Source organism: Talpa occidentalis, unplaced genomic scaffold, assembly GCF_014898055.3.
Source record: "Talpa occidentalis isolate TD23 unplaced genomic scaffold, MPIMG_talOcc4v2.1, whole genome shotgun sequence".
In the NCBI taxonomy this organism is placed as follows: Eukaryota; Metazoa; Chordata; class Mammalia; order Eulipotyphla; family Talpidae; genus Talpa; species Talpa occidentalis.
The window spans coordinates 28,028,353-28,052,924 of record NW_026555331.1 but is presented as its reverse complement, the minus strand read 5'-3'; the positions used below and the strand labels follow the sequence as shown (position 1 = coordinate 28,052,924).

The window sequence follows — 24,572 nt, the reverse complement described above, 5'->3', positions numbered from 1 at the left end:
CTATATTGTTATTTCCTACTATGGTATCTCATATCAAGAAGACAGATATACTCTAACTGAAAGACAGCTTTAACATTGGGAGTCAGCTGATGATTAGTTGCTTAGTCTCCTAAGTTGGGCATTTGGAGCAGACTCTTAACTGTTGAGCAAACATACGGTGCTACAAATAGAACTAACTGCCTGCAGGCAGCAGTTCACTTATTCCCAGGCTAGGTGATGTTTGACCTGGATCTCTATAACATGAGTGTTTTTCCATGGACTTTGTTTTTTTTTTTTACATAACTACTAAGTTTTCTGCAATTTTTAATGCTTTGACAGAAACCTCATTCTTTTCTACTGCTTATGGTTTCTAACTACTTTAGATGATTTGGTTATGAATCTTATGTCTTTATTGATAATGATAAATAATTAACAATTGCAATTTAGAAGTCAACTAGACAGTTAAGTCAAAAGATTTATCAAAAATGGTTTATTTTCTATTTTTCCATCAACCAGACTTAAATGTGCTTAAGGAATCTATTTTCCATGTATTCCTAAGTTTTTTTTTACTGTGGTATAAGAAAGAAATGAATAATGAGTAAATAAATAGTAAATGCATAAATTAATAATGAATGAGTATGACAATTTAAGGGCATACATTTTTAATCAATATTACATAGTTACTGGAATTGAGTTCTGGAGCTTACATAAAAATTTTAGTCTTGCTGTATACTTGTGCAGAATGTTTATACCCACAAAATTTAAAGATGCTGTTGATCCTATAATGAAATGACTGATTTTCATCTAGAATTATAAGGAAATGATAATGGAAATGTTTTCCTCTTATCTCAAATGTTTGAGAATATTCTTCTAACATTACTGAGAAGACTGTAAATTTATTACAAAACTAGTGGAATAGAATACTATTTTGAAAAGCTTGGAGCTTCTCAAATTTGGAAACCGTCTGCCACTACTACTGCCCTAAAAGAGGCTGGAAAAAGACAGGCCCTCATGAGGATTCACCCATGTCCAGAGATCCAAAAGAGGCATGGATAGCAGCTATTATGGTTGGGATTGAGAGACTTCAGTTTTCAATTTCTTTCACCTTTATTTTCTGGCTACCAATCATCATTCAAGGTGTAGCTCAGGTATCTCTTGTTCTGTGAATCCTTTGAGGCCCATCTCAAGTAGAGTTGATCACTCCCTGTTTTATGTCACCAGAATGCCTTGAACCTGAACCTTGAACAAATATGCTCCTTACTTCACTAGATTGCATTTGTTGCTTTTCTTATCTGTTATCCTCTTTACCCCCACTCCACCAGTCTCTGAGCTCCTTGAAAGAGAAACCTTGTTTCATACATATCTTCCTTACAGCTAGCTAAGGCTTTGGCATATGGTGCTCAGTAAATATCTAAGTGAAAGAGGAAATGAAGGAAAGTGTGAATGTCATCAGGGTTTGCAAAGCAAACGATCTAAATGATTGAAACATAATGGTATTTTATGCTCATCTCTTTTCCTTGGCCCTAAACAAGTTTCTCTAAATGTCACTCTTTTCTCTCCTATCTATACATCTTTAATTTATCATTGAAATGCTCTTAATCTCATCAGTGATAATAGTGTTTCCTTTTTATGTGAATACTTTTGTTTTTCATTGAAATTGGTATTTTCATGACCATTTAAAAAATTACAGAAGGTATAGAAAAGGCATAAACATTCTTTTCTCAAGTTTGTTATTATTTATGTAAAATATTTGACTTATGATTGACTGCTTCGTTTGGGGAAATATACTTTCAGGGGTAAAAAAAATAATAAATTACAAATCTAATGACTGTTTCCTATTTTCTCTAGAGACTGTTGTTCATGTCATTCTGCCTGAAATTATAGCTCTATACTGATTCCTAAATTTCTTAAGGACATTTAGTAAGAGTTTTTTGGATTCCATCATAACTAAATGAAGATTTACATAATTATGCCATATAATTAAGAACTGCTATGCTAAAAATTCCTTGTGAGGAATAAGAAAATAGTTCTTATTGGCAGTTCCATTTCCTAGTTGTTGATCCCAAAAAGCTCTCTTAAGCCATGTCAGTAGGCAGTTAAGAGTATATATTACCAGATCATGAAATATGGCTTCAGATCCTGGGTCTGCTACTTATGACAGGGGACAAATTATAACACAAGCATCAAACTTTACGGACCTAAATCCTGGTTTCATTTCTTAATAACCTATATGAACTTGGACAGGAGACTTATGTTCAATGCGCCTCAGTTTTGTCATCTATATATAAAATCAAAATATTATTAATAATAAAAATCTCCCTCTTAGGGCTATGTGTTTATTAAATGAGTTGATGTGCTGGTGTATAAACTTGTTAGAGAAAAGCCTGCTATGTAAGAAGTGGGTATGTGTTAGATTATTCTAATAGAGTGTGAGCACCCCAAAGGAGATGTTGTCTTTTGTACCCCCAGTTACTGGAACACATCCTGGCATGTAGTAGGCACTCAGCAAATACTCGTTGAATGAGTATGGGCCGTGTTTCCTGTCTGTGAAATGAAAATGAGGAGAGTAGCGACCTTATAGAGTGTTTGTGAAAATTAAATGAAGTAATGCAATGAAAGCCAGAATTTTAGCTATTATCATCATTATCATTATTTTACAGAAAGGCTCAGAATTAATATTAAGTACCAATACTGGTTCTTCCCCTGTGTTGTCTCACTCTTCTGCTTTTATGACTTATCACTTTGGTCTTTAAAGTTTTTCCCCTTCATTCCTTTCTCAAATCATATCACTGTTGCACTGCTTTTTTAGTCTAATCAATAAATAAGTTCACTTTCTTCCCTGGACATTAGCTGTTATAAGATAAAGGCAAATTCTATCATAAATGTCATTATAGTAATTGTGAAAATGCAGATTGTTCAATCTTTCCTTGTTCTCATACCGTAAACACCCTTCCACTGTATCAACCTTTATGAAAATTTTGGATTAACCAGCTACTGAACAGGACCATCTGCTATTGACTTCAAAATATGATGAGGAAATACCAAACATACTTTTGAAAAATATAATCACAAAAGCTCAAATTTTATTTGTACCATATTGCCCCTACGCTGGGAATGAGAAAAAAAAAAAACCTATATACTTTGGATTTCATATTTGAGTCAAGACTATTAAATATTTTCTGCCATCTGAAGTCAGTATAAAAATGTTGACTTATGAATTTCATTTCTCATGATTTAAATGCAAAGATATTTTGTTATTTGGATTCTGAGAATAGTCTTGAGTAAAACCAAAATATCTGCATAAATATTTCTCCTTAGCATAGAATATTTTGCTACAAAGAGGAAAGATCCAAAGTGGTAAGGTGATCGACAGCAGCTTTAAAGACTGAGATTGAAGAGGAATCACCTTAACACCAAAATGTATATTAAGGGAAAAGAGGTCAAGTTCAGTCTGCAGCATGGCTCCATAACCTGCACGGAGCAATTCCTATCTCTTTCAGCAACCAGCTATTTCTAGGTTGACTAGAAACATTAAATAGTGATAGAGTAGCAGTAAGAGTACTTTCTCTACTTCTTTTTAGTCTCTCTACCTCTGGGGCTTACTAACATTTTTCTACTACTCCTACTGTTAATGGTTTTCTACTAATTTCCCCTTTCCTTACATGAGATTTACAATCTCATCATTACCTGCATCATTTTTAGCACAAGAAAAGGGCAAGGTTGTCAAAGACACTATGTTCCTGATTGAACTGGCCATAGCTATTTCATGTAATAACGTTTTTCTATGCTTATTCAAGTGACCAAGTCTCTTTTTCAACAATATACTAATTTAATATACTTTAAAATTCTGATGATTTTTTTCCAAGAAACTATTACACAGAAACTGATATATAAATAACACCTAATATTTTATTCCTGCTAGAATTGATGAGCTGAAGTACACATATATGGCTATATAATATTGATATATTTTGATAAGAAAGGCAGATGTATAGCTTTAGCATTGATATATAGTTTAGAATAAACATGGCTTTAAAGATTTATTTTACTTTGAACCAAATACTTTACTGAACAGTTAATAATATGTCTATAGCCTATGTTTTGTGTATATGGCATAATATAGTATATGTGATATAGGTCATAGGACACTGAACCTGAAATCAGGTCCTCTGAATTTAAGACCAGCTTTGCCACTTTCTAGTTAAGCAAGTAATGTAATATCATTGAATCTTTATTGGTTCTATAAAGGAGAGATAATGATATTCTCAGGAATGATACAAGAATTACCTGGCATAATTGGTATATCTTCAAATAGGATACAAAGATTATATGTGCAAGTGATATCTTTATATCCATTCTTTAAAAAATTGATTTTCATATCTAGTGATAGAATCTTTTTTCAAGGCCATATTTGGCTTTCAGAAGGCAAGTTATTTGTGACTCACTTTTTCTCTACCTTTGAATAAGAAACATAAATAATTTGCATACTGGATTATAGTGATTCTGAAATAACACTTTGTTTTAGAAACTATATAGCCCCCATCATTTGAGTACAACAACCAAAGTTGTTTAAATGTATGTTCTGGTAGGAAGGAATGACATTTCTAATCTTTCATCAGTAGCTTATCTTTTATGTAAAATTTTAAATTCCTTTGGGGTTAGTACTACTTATAATGTGATAGGAATAAACTTATTAAAATATATAAACCAAAAATATTATCTAGATATTTATTGTGCATAGGAAAACAACTGAACATAAGACAAGAAAAAAAGCAGAATTATAAATTTTCTCAGAATTTTCAGTATATTCCACAAGTTATCATTCTAGACTAAGAGTTCTGGTCATTGTTGTGTTTGTCTGGGTTGACACCTGTTTCCAATACTCTTCTTTCCCCTTAAAACTTTCGTCCTTGAAAAAAATTATTTTCTTCTTTCTTCTGCCTAGTACGCCTTGTGCCATTTTTCTATTACTAATGTATATCACTAAGATCATAACAATAGGGAAAATATCAAAAAACTTTCCTAAGACAACCTTGTTCTATAACTGCAAGAGAGAAATGATGCTCATATAGAGATAAGTGCTTCTGAACTCTTCCAGGCCAATCTCTTCTTGGTCATTAACACAAAGAAGACAGAACCCACCCAACTCAGCCATGACCACTTACATAGTTCTTACTTCCCTACCCCCATGTAATCACTAGTGGAAATCCAAAATATCCCTTCACAAAGTTTGTGCCATCAGTATGATGTCCCAATGTTTCCCACCCTGGCCAATTTATTATTATTATTTTAAAGATAAATTTTATTTATTTATTTAAAGATTTATTTATTTATACAAGAACCGGGGTACAGGCCAGATTCGTGGGAGGGTGAGAGACAGAGCAGGGAACAGAACAGGCAGACTGACGAAATACACTGCTGAGGGGAGCAGAGGGCACAACAGGAGAGGTCTGCTGTGTGGGACCCTCGCCTGCCAGCCTGGATCGAACCTGCGCTGCAGAGGCTGCAGATAGATTCACAAGGCTGCGCTCAACCGCGTGTGCCACCAGGGGAGGCCCCCAATTTATTTTTGTAGGCATTTCCTCCTTGATTTCTCTCTTTCATACTTTCTTCCTTAGCACAGCTCAGGTACACATGCCCAGGTGCACATACAGAGCATACATTTTCTTTTTCTTTTTTTTTTTTTTATAGAGGCATGCTTTATTTATTTGTTTGCTGGTTTCTTTGTTTGTTTTGTTTATACATGCACTGGGTACAGTCAGAAGCGCGGGAGGGCGAGAGAATTCACCAGAGCCAGAGCGGGGAGCAGAGCAGGCAGAAGGACCGAAGTACACTGCTGAGGGGAGCAGCGGGCGGCAGGAGAGGTCTGCGCGCCATGCGGGACCCTCCTCTGGTGGCCGGGGAGCAGCCGGGGATCGAACCGGCGCCGCAGAGGCCGCGCGCAGCTTCGCAACCCAGCGCTCAACCGCTGCGCCACTGGGGAGGCCCCCAGAGCATACATTTTCATGAAACAATATTGCAGTTGATTCAATAAGTACATGGGCTATACTCTGATATTTTATTTCACTTTTCAGAATAGCTGATCAAACCTAATAAATTATTTTGCATGACTCACTAAAAATTTGTGACCCAAGATTAACAAAAAAGGGGATGATTTTCAATATAGTTCTTTTGGTTTCCACAATTCTGATTCTCTTTCTTCTAATAATGAAAATTTCATTTAATAAAGTTTCTATTCTCTGAATAAAAGCAATGTGTTCTATTGAAATTCTGATATTTTAGGAAAGTGATTAATGAACAGGAAATTGAACTTAAAGTTGTGGGAATATTAATGAGAAAAGACAAAAACCTATCAGAAAAACAGAAGCAAGAAAACGAGATTACAGAAAGTCTAAGCAAGCAAAAGTTGTTAGTGTATGATGGTACTTTTATTTGTACCAAAAATTTCTTAGTGTTTAGAAAGATTGAATAGGTTTGTAACTTCTGTGCATTTTTTGATGTGATGGCCAATGCCCAAAGTTATTAACACACCTAGAAGGCTATATAGTCTATCCTCTTCTCTGTCTCATATCTATCTGATCTTATTTCCTTCACACTCACTCCATTCCAGCTTCCCTGTCCTCTTTGTTGTTCTGTGAACTCACCAGGACATCACATCTAAAGGACTTTGCATTGAAGGTTCTCTTTCCCTCAGACTTACTCCCTTCCTAGAATATCTGAATGGCTAACTTATTCAGCATCTTCAAACATTTCTTCAAATGTCACCTTCTCCATGAAGCCCACTTTGATTGCTCTTTTTAAAATTGCAAACTGTCCCATTCCCCTTAACCTGGTTTTTTCCCCTTTTCATTTGCATCTATCCGCCTTTTAACACTATGTAATGTACTAATTTATTGTGTTTTTTTCCTGACTAGAATGTAAGCTCCACAAGAGCAGGCATTTTTAACTGCTTTGATCACTAATATGTCCTAAGTTTGCAACAGTACCTGGCATATTGTACTAACATGGAGCCAGAGCACAATGAATATTCATTAAATGAGTGAATCTATCAGTACATCAGAGAATATATATGTAAATATTCATAATTTATTTCTCAGGATATTTATTGATAAAACCATTTTTGATAATAGTATAATTTTCATTTTACAAAATGCTTTTGAAATTCCCTCTTACACTTACTCAACAATTATGCTGTGACACATTTAGAACTGGAATCATAGTACCCTGATGGAGAAACTGAGAGGTGTGCTGCTTTGTAAGGTCACAAACCGGGGGTGGGGGGGGCAGTCTTCTGACTCCTAGTAATATGGAATTATAGTTGCTTTATGTTCTGGACAGAGATGTGCACTTTGCAGAATGCAGCTGTGATTTCATTTAGAAACTGTTTTGTTTCTAGCGTCTGTGTTGCTTCCAAATTTATGTTGAAGATGTTTTCTTTGATTTCGATGTTAAAGTCCCACAATGGCTATTGTCATTCTTAGCAACAATAGTTAAGATTAAGTTGGAGAGAGAGGCAGATAGAATTCCTGAAATCAAAGCAAAGTCGATAAAATAGTACTTCGCGTTGGTGCTTTTTTCAGGCACTTGACTCTTTTTTTTTTTTAAAGAACTGTTGGCTTTTGATCATTTTGATAAAGAAGGTAAAAGAGAAAATTTCAGGTCTAGGCTTTCGTGGAACCTGTTAAAAATAGGAGAGCCTTTGTGTTATGACTGGAGAACATTTCACTATTTCCTGTCTGTGCTTGAGGAGCATTAAGTGAAACTGAGGAACGGAGAAGTGCTTCCAGAATCTGATATACTACCCATCTGCGATGACTAACTTATTGCATCTGATTAATCACCTTCCTCTGGCTTCAGCTATGGGTAGGGCGGAGTTGGGGGGAGGGGGGAGAAGAGGAAGCAGCGGGAGCTTCTGGGGGTCAGAGTGGCGCAGAAGCCGAGGGGCGCGCTCCGGAGCTGCCAGCCCGCCGGGGTGCAGCGGCCGCCCCCCCTCCGCCCGCTGATTGGCGGGGACCACAGCATCAGCATCATCTCCCGCGAGGGGCGGGCGGCGAGACTCGAGCCGCCACAGCCTCCGGGATCCTCAGCTCCCCCTTGGGCGAGACCTCGGACTTTGCAGCGAGCCACCGCGTCTCCGCCCGCTGCGCTTGGATCCCCTCCTCCCGGCGGCTCCCCAACAAGTGGAGGTCCCGGCGGCTAGGAGACCCACTTCTGGTCCAGACCGGGGCAGGCGGTCAGGGGCCAGAACCCCAGGGTCTCTTTGGTCCGTCCGGGTCCCCAAAGCGCTGCGGTCTCCGCGCCCCAGCCGCCAAGACGCCTCGTATCTTGTACCGCGGAAAAAGCGGGTCTTCGTCCAAGATGGGCCGGCAGGGCTTGGGGGGCGCCGGGGCGGCGGGGCGCTCCATGCAGCGCTCCCAGAGCCGGAGCAGTCTCTCCGCCTCCTTCGAGGCCCTGGCCGGCTACTTTCCCTGCATGAACTCCCTGGAGGAGGAGGAAGAAGGTGAGACAGTCGGTGGTGGGTGTCTGTGTCCCTTTACACCTCGCATCTCTCCAAGTCGGTGGCCGGAGGGTGGGCGAGGGAAGAGAGCTCCAGAGAGCATGGCCCCTGGCCTCTCGGATCTCAGCGAGAGACAGACCCCCTGCACCCCAAAGCGCGCCAGCTGAGCCTAGAAGTTTTGCTTTTTTGGTTATTTGGAGAGCTCCGCGGGCGCTGACTTAGGAAATCGCTCTCCTGGTGGAGCTGAATGAACGATGAAGTGCTGGGAAGTTGGTTGAGGATGCAGACTGTTGGGAAGTGTGGCGGCGCCTGCTTGTTGCACCCCACTCTGCTTGGTTTTGTTTACTCCCGCAGTCTCGGTATTAGCATTTGGCGTCTGGGATAGAAACTTACAAAATTAAAGGGAAAGAAAGCAGCAAAAGTTTCAAACAGGGATCATCCTGATGGGCCGGGGTGATACACGGGGCAGGTTGAGAGGTGACAGAACTGGAGGTGGGTTGGTGCTTTGGGTACTTGGGGCTTCATCCACAGGGCACAGGCCTGTGAAACTGACCTTTGACTGGTGTTTGAGTGATTTCACTGTAATCAAGCTAATGAGAAACACGGAGAGAGGAAACTCCTTGTTTAAACTTTTCACCAAGTGCTTTCGGTCCTACCTAAAGTTTTGAATTACAGAACATGTTTTCTTCATGAAGAACTTTCCTAAAAGATAAGCAACCGACCCTGAAAGTATTATTTGTAAATCAGATTTAGAATTGACTGCTAAATAACAGGGCCATTTGAAATACTGCTACTGATTTATTGGTATGCTAGTTGCAAACCGTGTTCATCTTTGGATGTATGTCCAGAGTAGTTTGGTGACCATCATGTTCACTCTATTATTGTATTTGCTTCTATTCCATGACCTCTTATTAGGAAATCTGTAGTAAGCCCTAAGTTAAAAGAAACTACGTGCTCTAAGAACAGGTAGAATTATTATTTTTTTCTCTATTATACCCTTTAAGATGGAGGATTAATGATGTCTGGAAAGTGGCCTGCAAAAGCATTCGCTAGTTAGGACTATCCAAGTTTCTTCTAGCTTGATGTTGCAATGTCAGTTTGCTATGTAGATCAGTACAGCTTTAATAACAGGATATTTCCCTACCTAAACATGACTTTCAATTTTCCTGGTAATCCTTTGCTGTTCTTCTTTGTGCATTTACATTTCACTTGTTTTCTTTAAATCTTTAAAGTCCCAGGAAATGTAAACAAGTCAAGAAATGAGAAAACCAAATTGGTTAAATGAGTGATTATAAATGTATATAAAATGTTCAGTGTTTATTATTAGTCACTGTTCTAAAAACTGGATACATACTTCTTGAATCTTTTAGCTCCCCACAACCTCCTGAAGCAGTAATTTTATTATTCCCATTTCACAAATGAGGAACTGAGGCAGGAGATTCAAAAACTTGCCCAAGGTCACCTAGATAATAATAGAATTTGCATATGAGCCCAAGCAGTCTCCATACAGCCTGTGCACACAACTCATGCACGCAAAGCTGGGCTCCCCTAGGCTATTATTTGCATATACTTGGCTACAGTCACATACCTAGTAATTGTAAAGCTATAACTCAAATCCAGGTGTGTTTGAAAAATACCTATTTAAATAGAACATTTATTGTAGACTCATTTCTCAATTTGAAATTTCACACCAAGTCTTCATCTTGAATTTACTTTAGCTAAATTATCGTCGTTCTTCCCTAAGTTGTCACTAGAATTGTTGGATTTACGAAATACTATCCTAAATAACCTTTTTGAGACAAGAAAAGTGCAGTTCTTTCAAAATTTAAAGTATATTCACTTAACCTTGGCTCATGTAGCTGAATCCCAGAGGAATTTCCTATATCTGCACATGAGGAAATTGGAACACATTTTTGTCCCATAATACGGCTTCTTGGGTTGCCAAGACAAAATGTTCCATAAGGAAGTCAGAATGTTTAAGCATATAGTTCTCACTGGTAATTAGAGGGGAGGCAGTCACCATGAATGAGAGGTCTTTCCACCATGAATAAGAGAACTTTTCCAGCCATTTTCTAGCCAAAAGAAGAAATCCTAACTTACTTCTTGGATTTTACAATACTCTTACCAGCCTTGAAAGTCCTGAGATTTTTTAAAGGATATTTCAACATAGCCTGCCAAAATGTAAAATCTAGAAATCGCTGGCCTGGAGCAGTGCTTCTCTAGTTTTTTTCTGTTAAGACACCCAAACAAAATACATAAAGTTCATGTGGATAACACTCATGAATTTACTCAGGAATTTGTTACTATAGTCACAGCTGTGAAACCCATTCTAATTTATAAAGAGAATATCACAGCAGATAATTTTCGAATGGTTGAGAACCACTTCTCTTAAGAAAGCCAAACCAGTATGCTTTCACTGAATTAACTGGTCAGATCAGTAAACCAGTTTCTCTGTCCTTCACTTGTAAGGTACTAATTTTAAAGTTAGGGTTTTCTGTTGGGTTTTTTTTTTTGTCTTTTCAGAATTAAATGCAGTAGCTGAATAATTTCAAAGTAGTCTGTCTTCCAGTTCTATATTCTCTTTTGATTCTTATACAGCATATCCAGAATAAGAAGTTTCTAAAGCTCCGTATTCTTATTCAGTCATTCAGAAATACCTATTGAAGTCTATTTGATGAGTTAGTAGATGTGTAAATATGTTCGTATATGTTAGTCTTTCAGTTTGGGAATTATGCTCTCTATCTTCTTAACTTACAATCTAGTAGAAATAGGTAGACATTAATAGAAATGATTGTCTAATAGAAACTGATAAATGTTAGGAAGCTGAAGACAGAGGATGACAAGAATACTTACTTAAAGAGTTAGATAAAGGTGTCCTGAGAGTAAAGTTTAAACATGGATTCAGGGATCATTGATAGCTCTCAGCTTCTCATGAACAGCATCACCGCACACCTTTGACAAGAGTTTTCCCAGAGTCCCCAGCTAGTAAGCGGTGGAACTAGAACCCAAACCTATACTCTGGCTCTGGAGTTTATAATCCTAGTTATGCTATGCATTAGTTCTTCTTTATTACACTACATTTTCTTTCTTTTTTTGCATTAATTTTTTTATTTTTTACATCATTGTTCATTTTAAACAATATTTGCCCCCCCACCCCCTCAGGTGTAGTCTCCATAGAGTTTCCTTCCCCAATGCACTCGTGCACCATCACCACAGCCCCCTGTGCTACTCCCTCCCTCCCTGTGATCCCTCTCCCTCCTCCTCCCCTGCAGCAGGTCTCTGATTTATAATTGTCCATTTTTGCTTTGTTGTGTTTTGTACTGTTATTATTTTTTTACACTGATGTCTTATTTGGTTCCCCTATATTCCCGCTCTAAGTGATATTTATATCCGATACGTCCGATATTTTTCTTTTTCCTTCTGTCTTATTTTACTGAGCATAATTCCTTCTAGTGCCATCCATGTTGCTGCAAATGGCATGTGTTTATCTTTTTTGATAGCTGGATAATATTCCGTTGTGTATATATGCCACAGCTTCTTGATCCTGTCATCTATTTTTGGGCATTTGGGTTGTTTCCAGGTTTTACCTATTGTAAATAGTGCTGCAATAAACATAGGTGTACAGATGCTCTTTTGAATCAATGTTTTTGTATCACACTACATTTTCTTGTAGGATGCTATGCTCTTAAAAACCAACTGCAAAAATAATAATTACCACTTACTGAGCACCTTTTTTGTCCTGCATTCTTTTAATTTCATAATAATTCTTCAAGGAAGTTATTCTTTTTTTTTAAAGGTTTATTTATTTATGCATACAAGAGTTGGGGTATGTGGGCCTCCCCGGTGGTGCAGCGGTTGAGCACTGAGTTGCGAAGCTGCCCGCAGCCTCTGCAGTGCTGGTTCGATCCCCAGTTGCTCCCCGGCCACCAGAGGAGTGTCCCACATGGCGCGCAGACCTCTCCTGCCGCCCACTGCTCCCCTCAGCAGTGTGCTTCAGTCCTTCTGCCTGCTCTGCTCCCCGCTCTGGCTCTGGTGAATTCTCTCACCCTCCCGCGCTTCTGACTGTACCCAGTGCTTGTATAAATAAATAAAAATAAAAAATAAATCTTTAAAAAAAAAAGAGTTGGGGTATAGGCCAGAGGTACAGGGTGTGAGAGGATTCACCAGAGACAGAGTGAGGAACAGAACAGCAGATTAACTACAATACACTGCTGAGGGGAGCAGGGGGAGAGACAGGAGAGGTCTGCTGTGCCATGTGGGTCACCTCCCTGGCTGGGGATCAAACTCATGCTGCAGTAGCTGCAGATTGCTTCTTGGTGCTGATGTTTAACCACTTGCGCCAACAGGGAGGCCCCAATAAGTTATTTTTTTCATCAATTTACACATGTCAAAACCAAGACTTAGAAAAGTTAAACAACCTGGCTACAGATACTAAATCTCAGTGGACTGACTTTAGTAGGATGAATGGGATATTCCTAAAATTAAAGCTGTGGAGGGGTCTATGAAACACCTTTCTTTATGCTTGCAGTTTTTTATAAGTTAATTTTATTTTTTGCTTCCTTGTCCTTGAATATCTTTCAGATAAATACTCTCCAAATCTCTGAATAGTTGTATTTTATATAAAGCAATAATAGTAGTACCTTAAAAGTGAAGGAGAGAGAAACTTTTTTTTTCCCCCTTCTGGGCTCTTTGGCTGACATAAGACAGATTAACAGGGGGAAAAAAAAATTTCATACGTATAAAAGCCCCATAAATAGTAGCTTAGTGAAATGGCCAGGGCATTTTGCTTTTACATCTTTTTCAGATAAAAAAGAAAGGACTAATTGAGAAAAAAAAGTTTGAACTTACATATTAGTGAAAAAATAACAGTCTGTTTAACCTTTTTGGTGATAAGGATGCCTTTCACCTTCCATTACTTTTTCATATGAAGAATTCGTTTCCTGCTGTTAAGAACAAAAAATCATTGACAATTCTTTTTTTGCACCAGCTGGTCCTGAAGTAACTTTAGTATATAATAATCAATTTGCCAAGATGGCACATTTTGGACAGCCTACTCTGAATTCCATCACATGCCATTTAAATAATTTGCCATTTGCAAATTATTTATTTATTGTTTTTGTTAAAGCCTTTAAGTATTATCTTCACCATATAAACTTCTTGGCCCCACCATTGAGTCTACCTCCCTAATGGAGAATATGAATGTGTGTAGAAGTTTTAAACATTATAGGTAATTCTAAGAAAAAAGCAATCATTTCAAGGAAAAGTTATACCATCTTGGTAAGAAGAAGCAATTTCACAGCTTCCCATTCATAGATCCAAAAGCAAATGTTTCTGATCATATTAAGGTAGAAAGGTGGCACATTTCCTACTAGTTGGTAGATCCGGCCTCTCAGAGACCAAGATAACGTGTTAGCTGTAGTTCTGGGCTAGTGATTCTTATTTGATTATGTATATATATGTGATGAATTTTACTTCTTTCTTTGATAAAAATATGACTTAACAGTCACACAAAAATGATGCTATCAATTTAATACTATTTATCTGAAAAAATGAACTCATTTAATTTTTTATACATGCCACTAGCTTGAAAATTAAATTATAGAAAAACCATCTGAAAAACAGGAATAATTTAAAAATTACCAGAAATACTTCCCAGAAAATTTCTTTGCATGTGATAAATGAAGCTATGAGGAATTAATATAAAGTGAACTAAAATTACTGTAGTAAAAAGACCTACTTAATTCTTCCCTACTCCTTGAGACTATGCAGTCAGAACAATGTAAAAAACATCTTATTCTAATCTTCGTATATAGTAAATATTACACTAATTCTTAATAAATAGTCCTTCTGGGATAAAAAATTGTCCTTACTCAATATAATCCTCCTAAATACGTTAACACAGTAGATGTAATCATAGTTTTTGCACATTTTCGTAAGACTGACATTGTGTGCAGGACATAAATAGACTGTTATAGTCTAGATGCATATATCTTCTTAAAGGATATTTGCTTCCCTAGATTATGATTGTGTGTAATAAGCCATTTCATAAATGAGTCTATATACTATTCAATGATAATACAATATTTTTTATTAGATTTATATTCTCAGCAGAAAAAAATGAATCAAAAGATTTTAGACTTGAAAGAAATGAAAGAACAGTTTCACTTAGAGTGCTTATCCAATATTACCTTTTAAATCTAAGCTTCAGATCTTTCACTGCTAAGTGCCCAAACAATATCCTTAAAGAAATTTAAAACTAATACAAAAGTCAAATTAAACCTCAGTTTGCTTTCATCCTTCAATAGGTTCACTGTGGAAATATTTTGTATAAAATAACATTCAACAGAAGCCCACTGTAATGGCAGTGTCCCATTGCTGCCAAGGACTATTAGGATTTCTCATAACGCCCTGTGCTATTATTGAGCTTGTCCTTAATACTGATCAGATGAGATCATTCTATATATTTCTTCTGTCTGATATAGAATGACTTTTGATTGGAGAGAAGAGGGATTTTCCTAATACTATAAATATATTTACACACATGTGTACTACATAAGTGCTATATATGTGGGGGTGGGTGTGTATACTATAAACATAGATGTATATGTGGCATTAGCTAAATATCCCTCCTCTCCAATGTATGTATATGTATGTATAAATATATACATATGTATGTATAAATATATACATATATATTATTTGAAAATTTATAGAAAAACTAACAAAAAATTAATATCAATTCTAATTTGAAGTATTATTTCTTAAGAATGAGGTTTGCCTAGTGGGACTAAAATGAAAGGACCATTTCTTTTAGCAATATCACTGATAAATTGTTCCTTTTTTTCCCCTAGAAATCAGGAGCCAGGAAGGTAACAGACAGAAGTAGGTAACAGAGTTGAAGTAGGCCAGGTGTGATACAAAAAGAAAAGGCTGGGACTCTGACAAGCTGGAGAAAACTTATCAATAACACAAAAGAATGGTGAATACTCAGTTCAAATTAATTGATGCCAAATTGAATATCAGCCCAGGGTTGGCAAATGTACTCCTTTTTCACTAGGGGAAGCTATAACTCTGCATGCTTATTCAAAATCTTTAAATTTAAAAAAAATGGAGCATTATCTTGGCCAAACCAAACACACCCCATTGACCAAATGTGACCCAAAAGTTGGCACCTTCTCTCAAAGTTATTGCTTCCTTCTCAGCCTTACTCAGTTCTCTTTTTTCCTTCCCATTGTCATTATCACCTTGATAGTTTAGGACCATATTATCTCTCCTTTGAAATCTGTTGTCTCCACCTTCTGGTTCTCCCCTCTCCAGTCTGACTTCTTTGCCCACATGGCAATTTTCTTAAACATCATCCAGAACTTGACAGTAATCTTCCTCAAAACTTCAAGAGATCCCCATCTTATACTGAAAAAAGCCTTTAGTTCCTCTGTTACACTTGTCGTATTTCAGGTGCTCAGGAGCTGCATGCTGGTAGTGATGACTTTATCGGACAGTGAGAATCATAGGAAATTTGCATCATTCACACAAGATTCTGTTGGACAGCACAGCTCTAGAGACTTACTATCACTCATAGCATTTATTTCCTTAGGTTGCATATTTATTATCTTACCTTGGCTACTGAATCATAAAATCATATAATCATGAATTATATGACTAAATATTACATGTTTATTTTCTCCTGTAGTACCTTATCCCTAGTAAGACCTTAGCAAATCTGTAGCGAATAAATAAATGAACAAGTGTCTTGTTGGTTCTGTGTTCCTATAGAATTGAAAGAAGCATTTAGAGCTGGGAGGGACCTTACTGATTAAACAAATGTTGATTCTTTTTTTTTTTAATAATAAATTTTATTTTTATATTCCCCCATACAACTGCACATGCCCCATTCTGACTCTACCTGATCTAACATCTTTGTGTGCTTTTTCTTCTTTGAGTTGCAGCTCAATAATGGGTATATGTAGCCCATATAAATTAGGAACTTATTTTTCTACTATAAGTTATAAGTGAAATGTGTATGTCATATATTTCATTAAGGATGCCTAATTGAAATCTACAGAGACCAATTCTGATAATTTATCTGGAAAAGGCATTTGCTTAGAGGTCACAGAATCTATGGAAAGACCGGAGAACCTGAGCTAGAGGCGTTATACCCAAAGCTAGACTCAGAATTAATCCTGCTGCTACTTGGCACATCTGTCACAGGTCACACCATTGTCAGCACTGATATGGAATCACTGCATTCTGCATAGGACCACTCCTGGAAATTACATATTGTGACCACCACCCTCATTTAATGGGGGGTTGGGGCCTCTGCTGCTTTGCTTCAGTAGCTTCAAATTCAGAGTTTGTGGTGAGTCGTGTTTGATCAGCAGAACCTGGACCATGTACTCATGCCCTATTCTGACAATTTTAGTTTCCACAATTAAAGAATGGAATATTTGTCTTGCATGGGAAGAGGGTTCAAATGCTAGTGGGCCAAAAACATCAGCAAATAATCACTTACAATGTGGGGGGGAACTATTAGGTGTAGTGTTATTCACTATTTTAATTTTTTTTTAAGATTTATTTATTTATTTATTTATTTATTTATTTATACAAGCACTGGGTACAGTCAGAAGCGTGGGAGGGTGAGAGAATTCACCAGAGCCAGAGCGGAGAACAGAACAGGCAGACTAACGAAATACACTGCTGAGGGGAACAGTGGGCGACAGGAGAGGTCTGTCGTGACATGTGGGACCCTCGCTGGCAGCCAGGGATCGAACCGGCGCTGCAGAGGCAGCGGGCAGCTTTGCAGCCCAGCACTCAACCGCTGCACCACCAGGGGAGGCCCTATTTTAATTTTTTAAATAACAGTTTATTATGTGGTTATTTAACTTTTCCTGAAGATTTTGTCACCCAGATATCCATACACATTCTTATTTTTGCATATAGTACCTACTCAATCCCTTCCCACAAAGACAGCCTTAAAATGTCATCAGTTTACTGCATGCAAATTGCAATTTAGGGTCTGTGAATGATGTGTAGACCTCTCCTTCATATGTAGCTGTCACTTTTCATGTTGTGGTGACTCTAAGTCTAAAGATAAGTTATCTTCCTACAATACTTCTGACTTAAATGGCACAGTAGCAACCCCACAACCAAAATCAAAATTCTCATTTGGAAAAGAAAACAGAAAACACAAAGTAATCATTCAACCACAGATTGACAGCAGAGTCATTTCATAGTTTAATTCACTTGGAAATCTTGATTTTGTTTTCTATAACATGTTTCTTTGTCCTTTATTCTTCACAGCTACCAAGAATTGCATTGAAGAGGAGACATCCCTAGTTTTCATATTCCTTTTCTTGCTAACACAAATTAAGAAAGTCAGTGCTTACCTTAGAGTTTGAACAGATTTGTCAGGTGGGCTAGTAATTTTTTTTTTCCATATAGTTCCTTCAAATACCCAGGAGGCTTATTGTCTCTTTGATTCCAGTTTTGAGTATACTCTATTCAAACATCTCATTGGATAAAGATTTTAAGCCTGAAGATCCTGGTCTTTTAGTGTTCTGCCAAATTCCATTGATCTCAACTTAATAGCAGCCGCTTTGACATCTGAAAAGAATGAGTTTGGGTAGAAAGACAGCCCCTCATTCCAGTTTGGCCTCCACTTTGTATTCCAATACCCCGCTTATTTATGCATAGTTTTCTTCCTGCAAATTTAGCATAGTTGCATGTTGCCCCAGTCAGTTTTCAAATAAGAATTTGTAAAGCATTTTACAGTTTTCAGATCTCACATAGATTGTTCTCCGATCCGTATTTACCACTATCCATTAGTACTGTTACATATTGTATCTTCTATAATACAGGCTGAGTATGATCTCAGGTTTACACAAAGAACTCTGAGGTTCAGAAAGGTGAGTTATCTGCCCTAAGTTTGCAAATGATTGAATAGGAAATTGAACTCATATGATCTGATTATAAAATGGCATGCTTTTCCCACTATTAAATATTGCCTTGAAACATGTAACTTGAGAGTTAAGAGAGATTGGTAGCATTTCATGTCTATTCTTGAAGGAGAAGCAGGCACAGATATTAGTGGACTTTTGCATGCCTAAGAACAGCTCTGTCAGTTAAAAAAAAAATAAAAGTCAAAAGGGGAAGCAATTTTTCATAAATAACTCTGGATCAGAACTTTTCCAATGGGTAAATACTTTCTTCCATTTTCTAGCTTATCTTATTATCTTTTGCAGGATAGAAGTTTTTAAAATTTTAATGAAGTCCAACTTAGCAATTCTTTCTTTCATGGATTATGCTTTTGGTGTTGTGTCTAAAACGTCATTACCATGTCCAAGGTTATATAGGTTTTTTCCCTGTGTTACCTTCCAGGAGTTTTTGTTATTGTTTGAAGGAGGGAAAGTGCTACAAAAGCAGATGGATGAGTTTGTTTCATTAGCTGCGGCAATTAGGCAAATGAGCTTCTTAGCAAGTCAGCTGGAACATTGTAAACTCGAATGTTCATTCTCCCTGTCATTGTAGACAAGTTTCAGTTGCTACTGAACCTCATTGACATGCTTCAGATTAAGTAAGATTTTTTTAGTAGATATCCTTTACTGAGTGGAGGAGGCTCTCTGTTTCTAGTTCGTTGAGAATTTTTATCCTGCATGGGTTGTCAGATACTTTTTCTGTGTTTGTTGATGAAATCATATGATATTTCTTTTTAGCTAGTTGCTGTGATGAATTACGTTAATTGATTTTCCAAATGTTGAACCAGCATTTCATAACATAACAGATAAATCCCACTTTGTTGTAGTTTTAAATTCTTCTTAAGCATTTTGGATTCAGTTTGCTAAAATTTTGTTGAGGACATTTGCATGTGTTCATGAGAGATACTAGTCTGTAATTTCCTTGTATCAACCGCTGGATGGGAAGGCAACCCCATAATCCCATTTGGCCAGATTTTGTTTTGCAAATGAGACTCAAGACACGTGGATGTAAATGTACTCAGCTTTACATGCTGGCAAATCTCCAATTTCTCATTACTTTTTAGTACTGTCTTATTGCTGTGGCATCGTTTTGATGAAATCTTTTTTGTATGGTTCTATCTAAAATGGCATGATGAGAGATAAAAGTATATATGTGTATTATAGGGAATAACTGCTGGGGTATTAGTTTTTATCATAAGTATATGTTGCAATAGTGTACACGAAGTCAGAAGTTAATAATGAAGCTGCCATTTCCCCCTTCTTCTCAAGAGAACAAGGCTACAAATGATCTGATTTTTAACACTGTCTGTAAAACAATTTAAGTTTGTTTGGACATGCAAGAAGAATATGAAATAAGGCTTCAAGTCAATGATTACTCTGGTATGAAAAATTAGTGCCCCAAATCTTCAATGAAGATGGAAGTCACTTGCTTTGTGAAATATAGACTTTGACATTGCTAAGATTTGGGTTCAAAGCTCATCTATATCGGCAATTTCCTTATACGAAGTGATAGCAATAATAACTACCATACAATGCAGTTATAAAGAATACAAATATTAGATATAAAAACTAGACATAGGTGGATTTTATATCCATAGTGTCTCCACATGGTAGTAAGACAGAAACAGTAGCTCCTCTTATGTCCCTTTGTTTTGAATTTAATGATTAAATTTTTCCCAACACTTGTTAAATATTTTTTTAAAATACAAAAAGGGAATAGAACAGTGAACATCTACTTCATAGACTAGTTTTTAGTTGAAATGTATCTTTTCCCTCTACCCCAGTTGTACCCTACACACACACACACACACACACACACACACGCGCGCGCGCATTTTTGCAAGCATTTGAGAGTAAGTTGCAGACATGATACTTCAGCCTAAGTATTTCAGCATGCAACTCCTAGTTGGAAAAAAAAACTATCAAAATAGCAAAATCCTCTATCCATTCCATATTCATTTTTCTTTAATTTCCCCCCAACTTTTTATGGATTTTTGTTCTATTATTTTTCTCCTCAATCCAGAATCTAGTTAAGGATCATTCATTGTATTTGATTGTTATGGTTAATCTAAAACAGGACTTTAACTCTTTGTTTTCATGGTACTGACTTTTAACCATCCCAAAGTTGTCTTGTAGAATGCCCAATAGTCTGAATTTGTCTGATTGTTTTCTCTATTCTCTGGGTTTCCTATAAACTGGACATTAGGTCTTAGAGACATTAGGTCTTAGAGACATAGGTTCAGGCTAAATGTCAAAGGCAAGAAGTTTCACATCCATCAGTGGACACATACTGTCAAAATGTCATACTTGCTAAGTTTAATTACTTAGTTAAAGGTTGACTGCCTGGTTTTTCACTATGAGAGAAATATATTTCATTTTATAATTAATAAGTAATCTCTGGAGTTATAACTTGGTATCATGTGAATATCCCAGAAATACCTCTTGCAGTGATTTTAGCATCTAGTGCTAATTCAGGCCTAACCCAATTGTTACACTGGAAGTGCTGGTTTTGAATTATCTGAAGCATAAATAAACTTATTTTAATGAACTATTTAAATATATATATTAGCTCTATTCCTTTACATTATTCTATGTAGTATAAATTAATTTATGTTAATAACTTATTTTCATGCATCAGCAATTTTCACTTAGGACATGAAGTAGCTTCTACTTTTCTGTAGATGAATATTTTCAAGTTACGTATTTTCAGTAAAAATAAGTGGTTTCATTAAGGGATATGTTTGTCAATATGTATTACAATGAATTATCATACTACATATTCATTTCATTCATAAAGATCAGACTAAAAGGAACTGTAAAGGTAAGAGTGTCAGGAATTAAAGACATTAAAAATCTACCTGTAAAAGTAGTCTAAGGAGACATAATGACCAAATTTAATGTGATATCATGGATCAGAAAACAAAACTTCATATTATATCTAAACTTCCTATTATAAACTTCATATCTAAACTTCATATTATAACTAAGATCTAAACAAAATATACACTTTACTCAATAGTTACCAACATTAGTTCATTAATTGTGACAAATATCCTATAGTCAGGTATGATTTAATAATAGAGGAAATTGAAACTGAGATATACTGGATTTTTCTTCACAATTTTCGTGTCAATCTAAAGCTATTGTAAAATAAAAGTTTATTAAAATTTATTTTAATGTGTTTAAAATATGAATCTGAAGCTTAAAAACAATGATTAAAAATTTAAAAGCCTACTTACAAGACAAAAGCCATGAAAAACAATAATACAATATCAAAATCAGGATTTTTATTAACAGAACTGTATTGAAAGCGGTCAGTACTTCAATGATGTTGTAAAAGGAAAAATTTATAAAAATCTAAAACCTCTTAGTTATAAGAAAATAGAAAACAGCCTTATGGTTATTTTATGTGTACCTGTCAGAATAGGCTAGATTTGGTGGTAGTAACAAATGATTCAAAATGACCAGTGGCTTCACACCATAGATTCAGGTCTTGCTCTTACTTATCCTTTGAGAGTCATACTTGTGGCTGATAGAGCCCCTGATGCCCTGTGCTTCCACATGGTGAGTCACATGTCAGCTTTTGAAGCTCCTGTCCTGAAGTTACAAAGACCAGTTTTGCTAAGAGTTCACTGGCCTAACAAGTCACATGACCACCCTTAACTTTAGAGGTGGGGGAGAGTAAATAAAATTTGAACAACTCTAATATCTATCGTAATTATGATCTGTGCTGTAGCTAATAGCTACATAATTTTCATAAAAGTTATGAAGCTGCTATCATGAATAGATTAGTGTTAAACTATAAAATAATTTTTAGTCAACTGCTAATTTCTATTAGTTTCTATCTTAATTCAGTCATTAATGTAGACCCAGCATTTGCCCAAAAGAAGTGTTCAAATATTTGTCCTTATTTTGGTTAGACTTTCAAGGGTTTGAATTGTATTTATTATGGTAAGAAACCATGTTATATATGAACATAAGTATGTAAGCTTTTATACCCGGTTATGCTAGTATGTGCATGACAGTGTCCCTATGTGGAGATCTTACAGCACCAAATAAGTGTCCTGATATAAAATCTACTGGTGGGATGTTGGAGCCACCCTGGAGGGAGCCAGAGGCAGTCCTTATACTTGAAAACATCATGAACTAGAGAAGCAAGGTGGAAGAGCGTTAAAAATGCAATTTGAAATTATTACTGGATTTTGGTTTTTTTAAAAGATTTATTTATTTGTTTGTTTGTTTATTTGTTTGTTTGTTTTTGTGGGACCCTCGCCTATAGCCCGGGATCAAACTGGAGCTACAGAGGCTGCAGGCAGCTTCGCAACCCAGCGCTCAACTGCTGCGCCACCAGGGGAGGCCCGATTTATTTATTTATGCATACAAGATATGGGGTACAGGTCAGAGGTATGGGGGATGAGAGGATTCACCAGAGACAGAGTGGGGGGCAGAATAGGCAGATGGACCAAAGACACTGCTGAGGGGAGCAGCGGACGAGGCAGGAGGGGTCTGATGCACCATGTGGGTCGCTCCCTGGCGGGATGGGGATCGAACTCGTGTTCAATGGCTGTGGATAGCTTCAGAGGTTCTGCCCCAATCCCTTGCAGCACCAGGGAGACCCTAATACTGGATTTTGAAGATGATAATCTAAGAGGCACTAGCCATGCTAGACCTCAACTTTCTCATCGCTACAATAAGAGAGTGCATAAACTATGACACAAGAGAGCTTCTGAAAGCCTATGAATCATTAACTTTAGAAATTCTAATTTTAAAGCATTTTTTAAATTCTTTAAATGGAATGCAAATAGTTCTCTAAGTTATTCTCACTCTGGAAAATGGTAATTTTGACTAAAATGCTAAAACAGCGCTTATTAACTTAAAGCACATAAATTATCACCTAAACTAAAAGTCAGTTTTCAGAATCTACCAACCTGTCTTCAACCTGTTTCCATAAATCACTTTCCATATTGACATCAAGAAAGTCCTTACTTCAGAATAAGTCTGTCTGGCAAAGGAGATAAGAGCAAGCAGGTGAGAGCAAGCAGGATGAGTTCTGAGGATCCAAGCTTTGCAAAGGGTCACCGTGGCATTAAACTAGGTGTTTCATTATGAGCATCATTTTGGGAGCTCGGGAGAGTTTCCAAGTCATTAAGAAAGAGGATCTTTTGATTTTGTTGTCTAGTCACTCAAGGGGTTTTGCAGTTTACAGGTACTGTTAGAGGAAATTGACCTTTTGATTGTTTATTTAATCAAGTGACAGCCTTTGAATACAGAGGGTGCCAAGTAAATGAGTCATCAGACTAAGCAGAGCAGAATAACAAGGACTCCTCCTGTGTTCCACCTTCTGCCTGTGATATTTTACAATTCAAAAACATGATTTTACCTGAAGCCATCTTCTACCAATGCACTTTGGCTTAAAAATACCTGACACCAGAGTGTGTGCTTTAAGGGCTTTACAACAACATAATCTGAGCCTACTTTATATAGTTTGCTATGTGAGTAATTTTACACATTGCAGTACACATGCACACACATCATATATATGTATGTTTATATATGTAGTATCTATATGTTTTTACACACGCACATACTTTTTTAAAATATGTACACTTTTTAAACGTGGCTAATAAGTTCTTACAAACAATTTCAGTTGATCCACTTCTGTGGTCACAATAGGTATTTTTTTTTACAGATTTCCCCATTAAAATTTGTATCTAAAAAATTAACTTATTGCTGCTTAACAATAACCATAGATTTAGCAGCTTCAAACAACACCCATTTGTTAGTCCACAGTTCTGAAGATGACGCATCTGGTGTGGCATAACTGAGTGTTTTGCTTGGGGTATCACATAGCTGAGATCAAGATGTTGGCTGGACTGAGTTTATGTTTGGAGACACTGGGGGGAATATGCTTTCAGGGTCATGCAGATTGTTGGAAGAATCCTTTTCCTTGCAGTTGCAGCCCCCAAGGTTCCCATTTTCTTGCTGCCATACTTCTCCCTTGGCAGATGTATATTGCTTTCAGATCTTTTCCACATGATTCCCTCTATCTTTAAGCCAGCAAATGCAGACTGAATCCTTGTGTTTCAGATTTCCCCATTTGCCTCTTCTGGAATCAGCTAGAGGAA

The 24,572-nt window shown here is 36.8% G+C and overlaps 1 protein-coding gene across 6 annotated transcripts in view; it reads left to right on the top strand.

Moving 5' to 3' along the window:
* RIMS2 (regulating synaptic membrane exocytosis 2) overlaps positions 1-24,572 on the top strand; it is a 323,781-nt gene that overhangs the window by 284,874 nt on the left and 14,335 nt on the right. Inside the window, exon 1 of one of the 6 annotated variants that reach the window (XM_037502934.2) lies at positions 8,084-8,479. The exons of the other annotated variants lie outside the window; for them this stretch is intronic. Coding sequence (XP_037358831.1) covers positions 8,338-8,479 — 142 coding nt within the window. The 5' untranslated portion in view covers positions 8,084-8,337. Of the gene's footprint in view, positions 1-8,083; positions 8,480-24,572 lie in introns of those variants that run through there. 6 annotated transcript variants of the gene reach the window in all.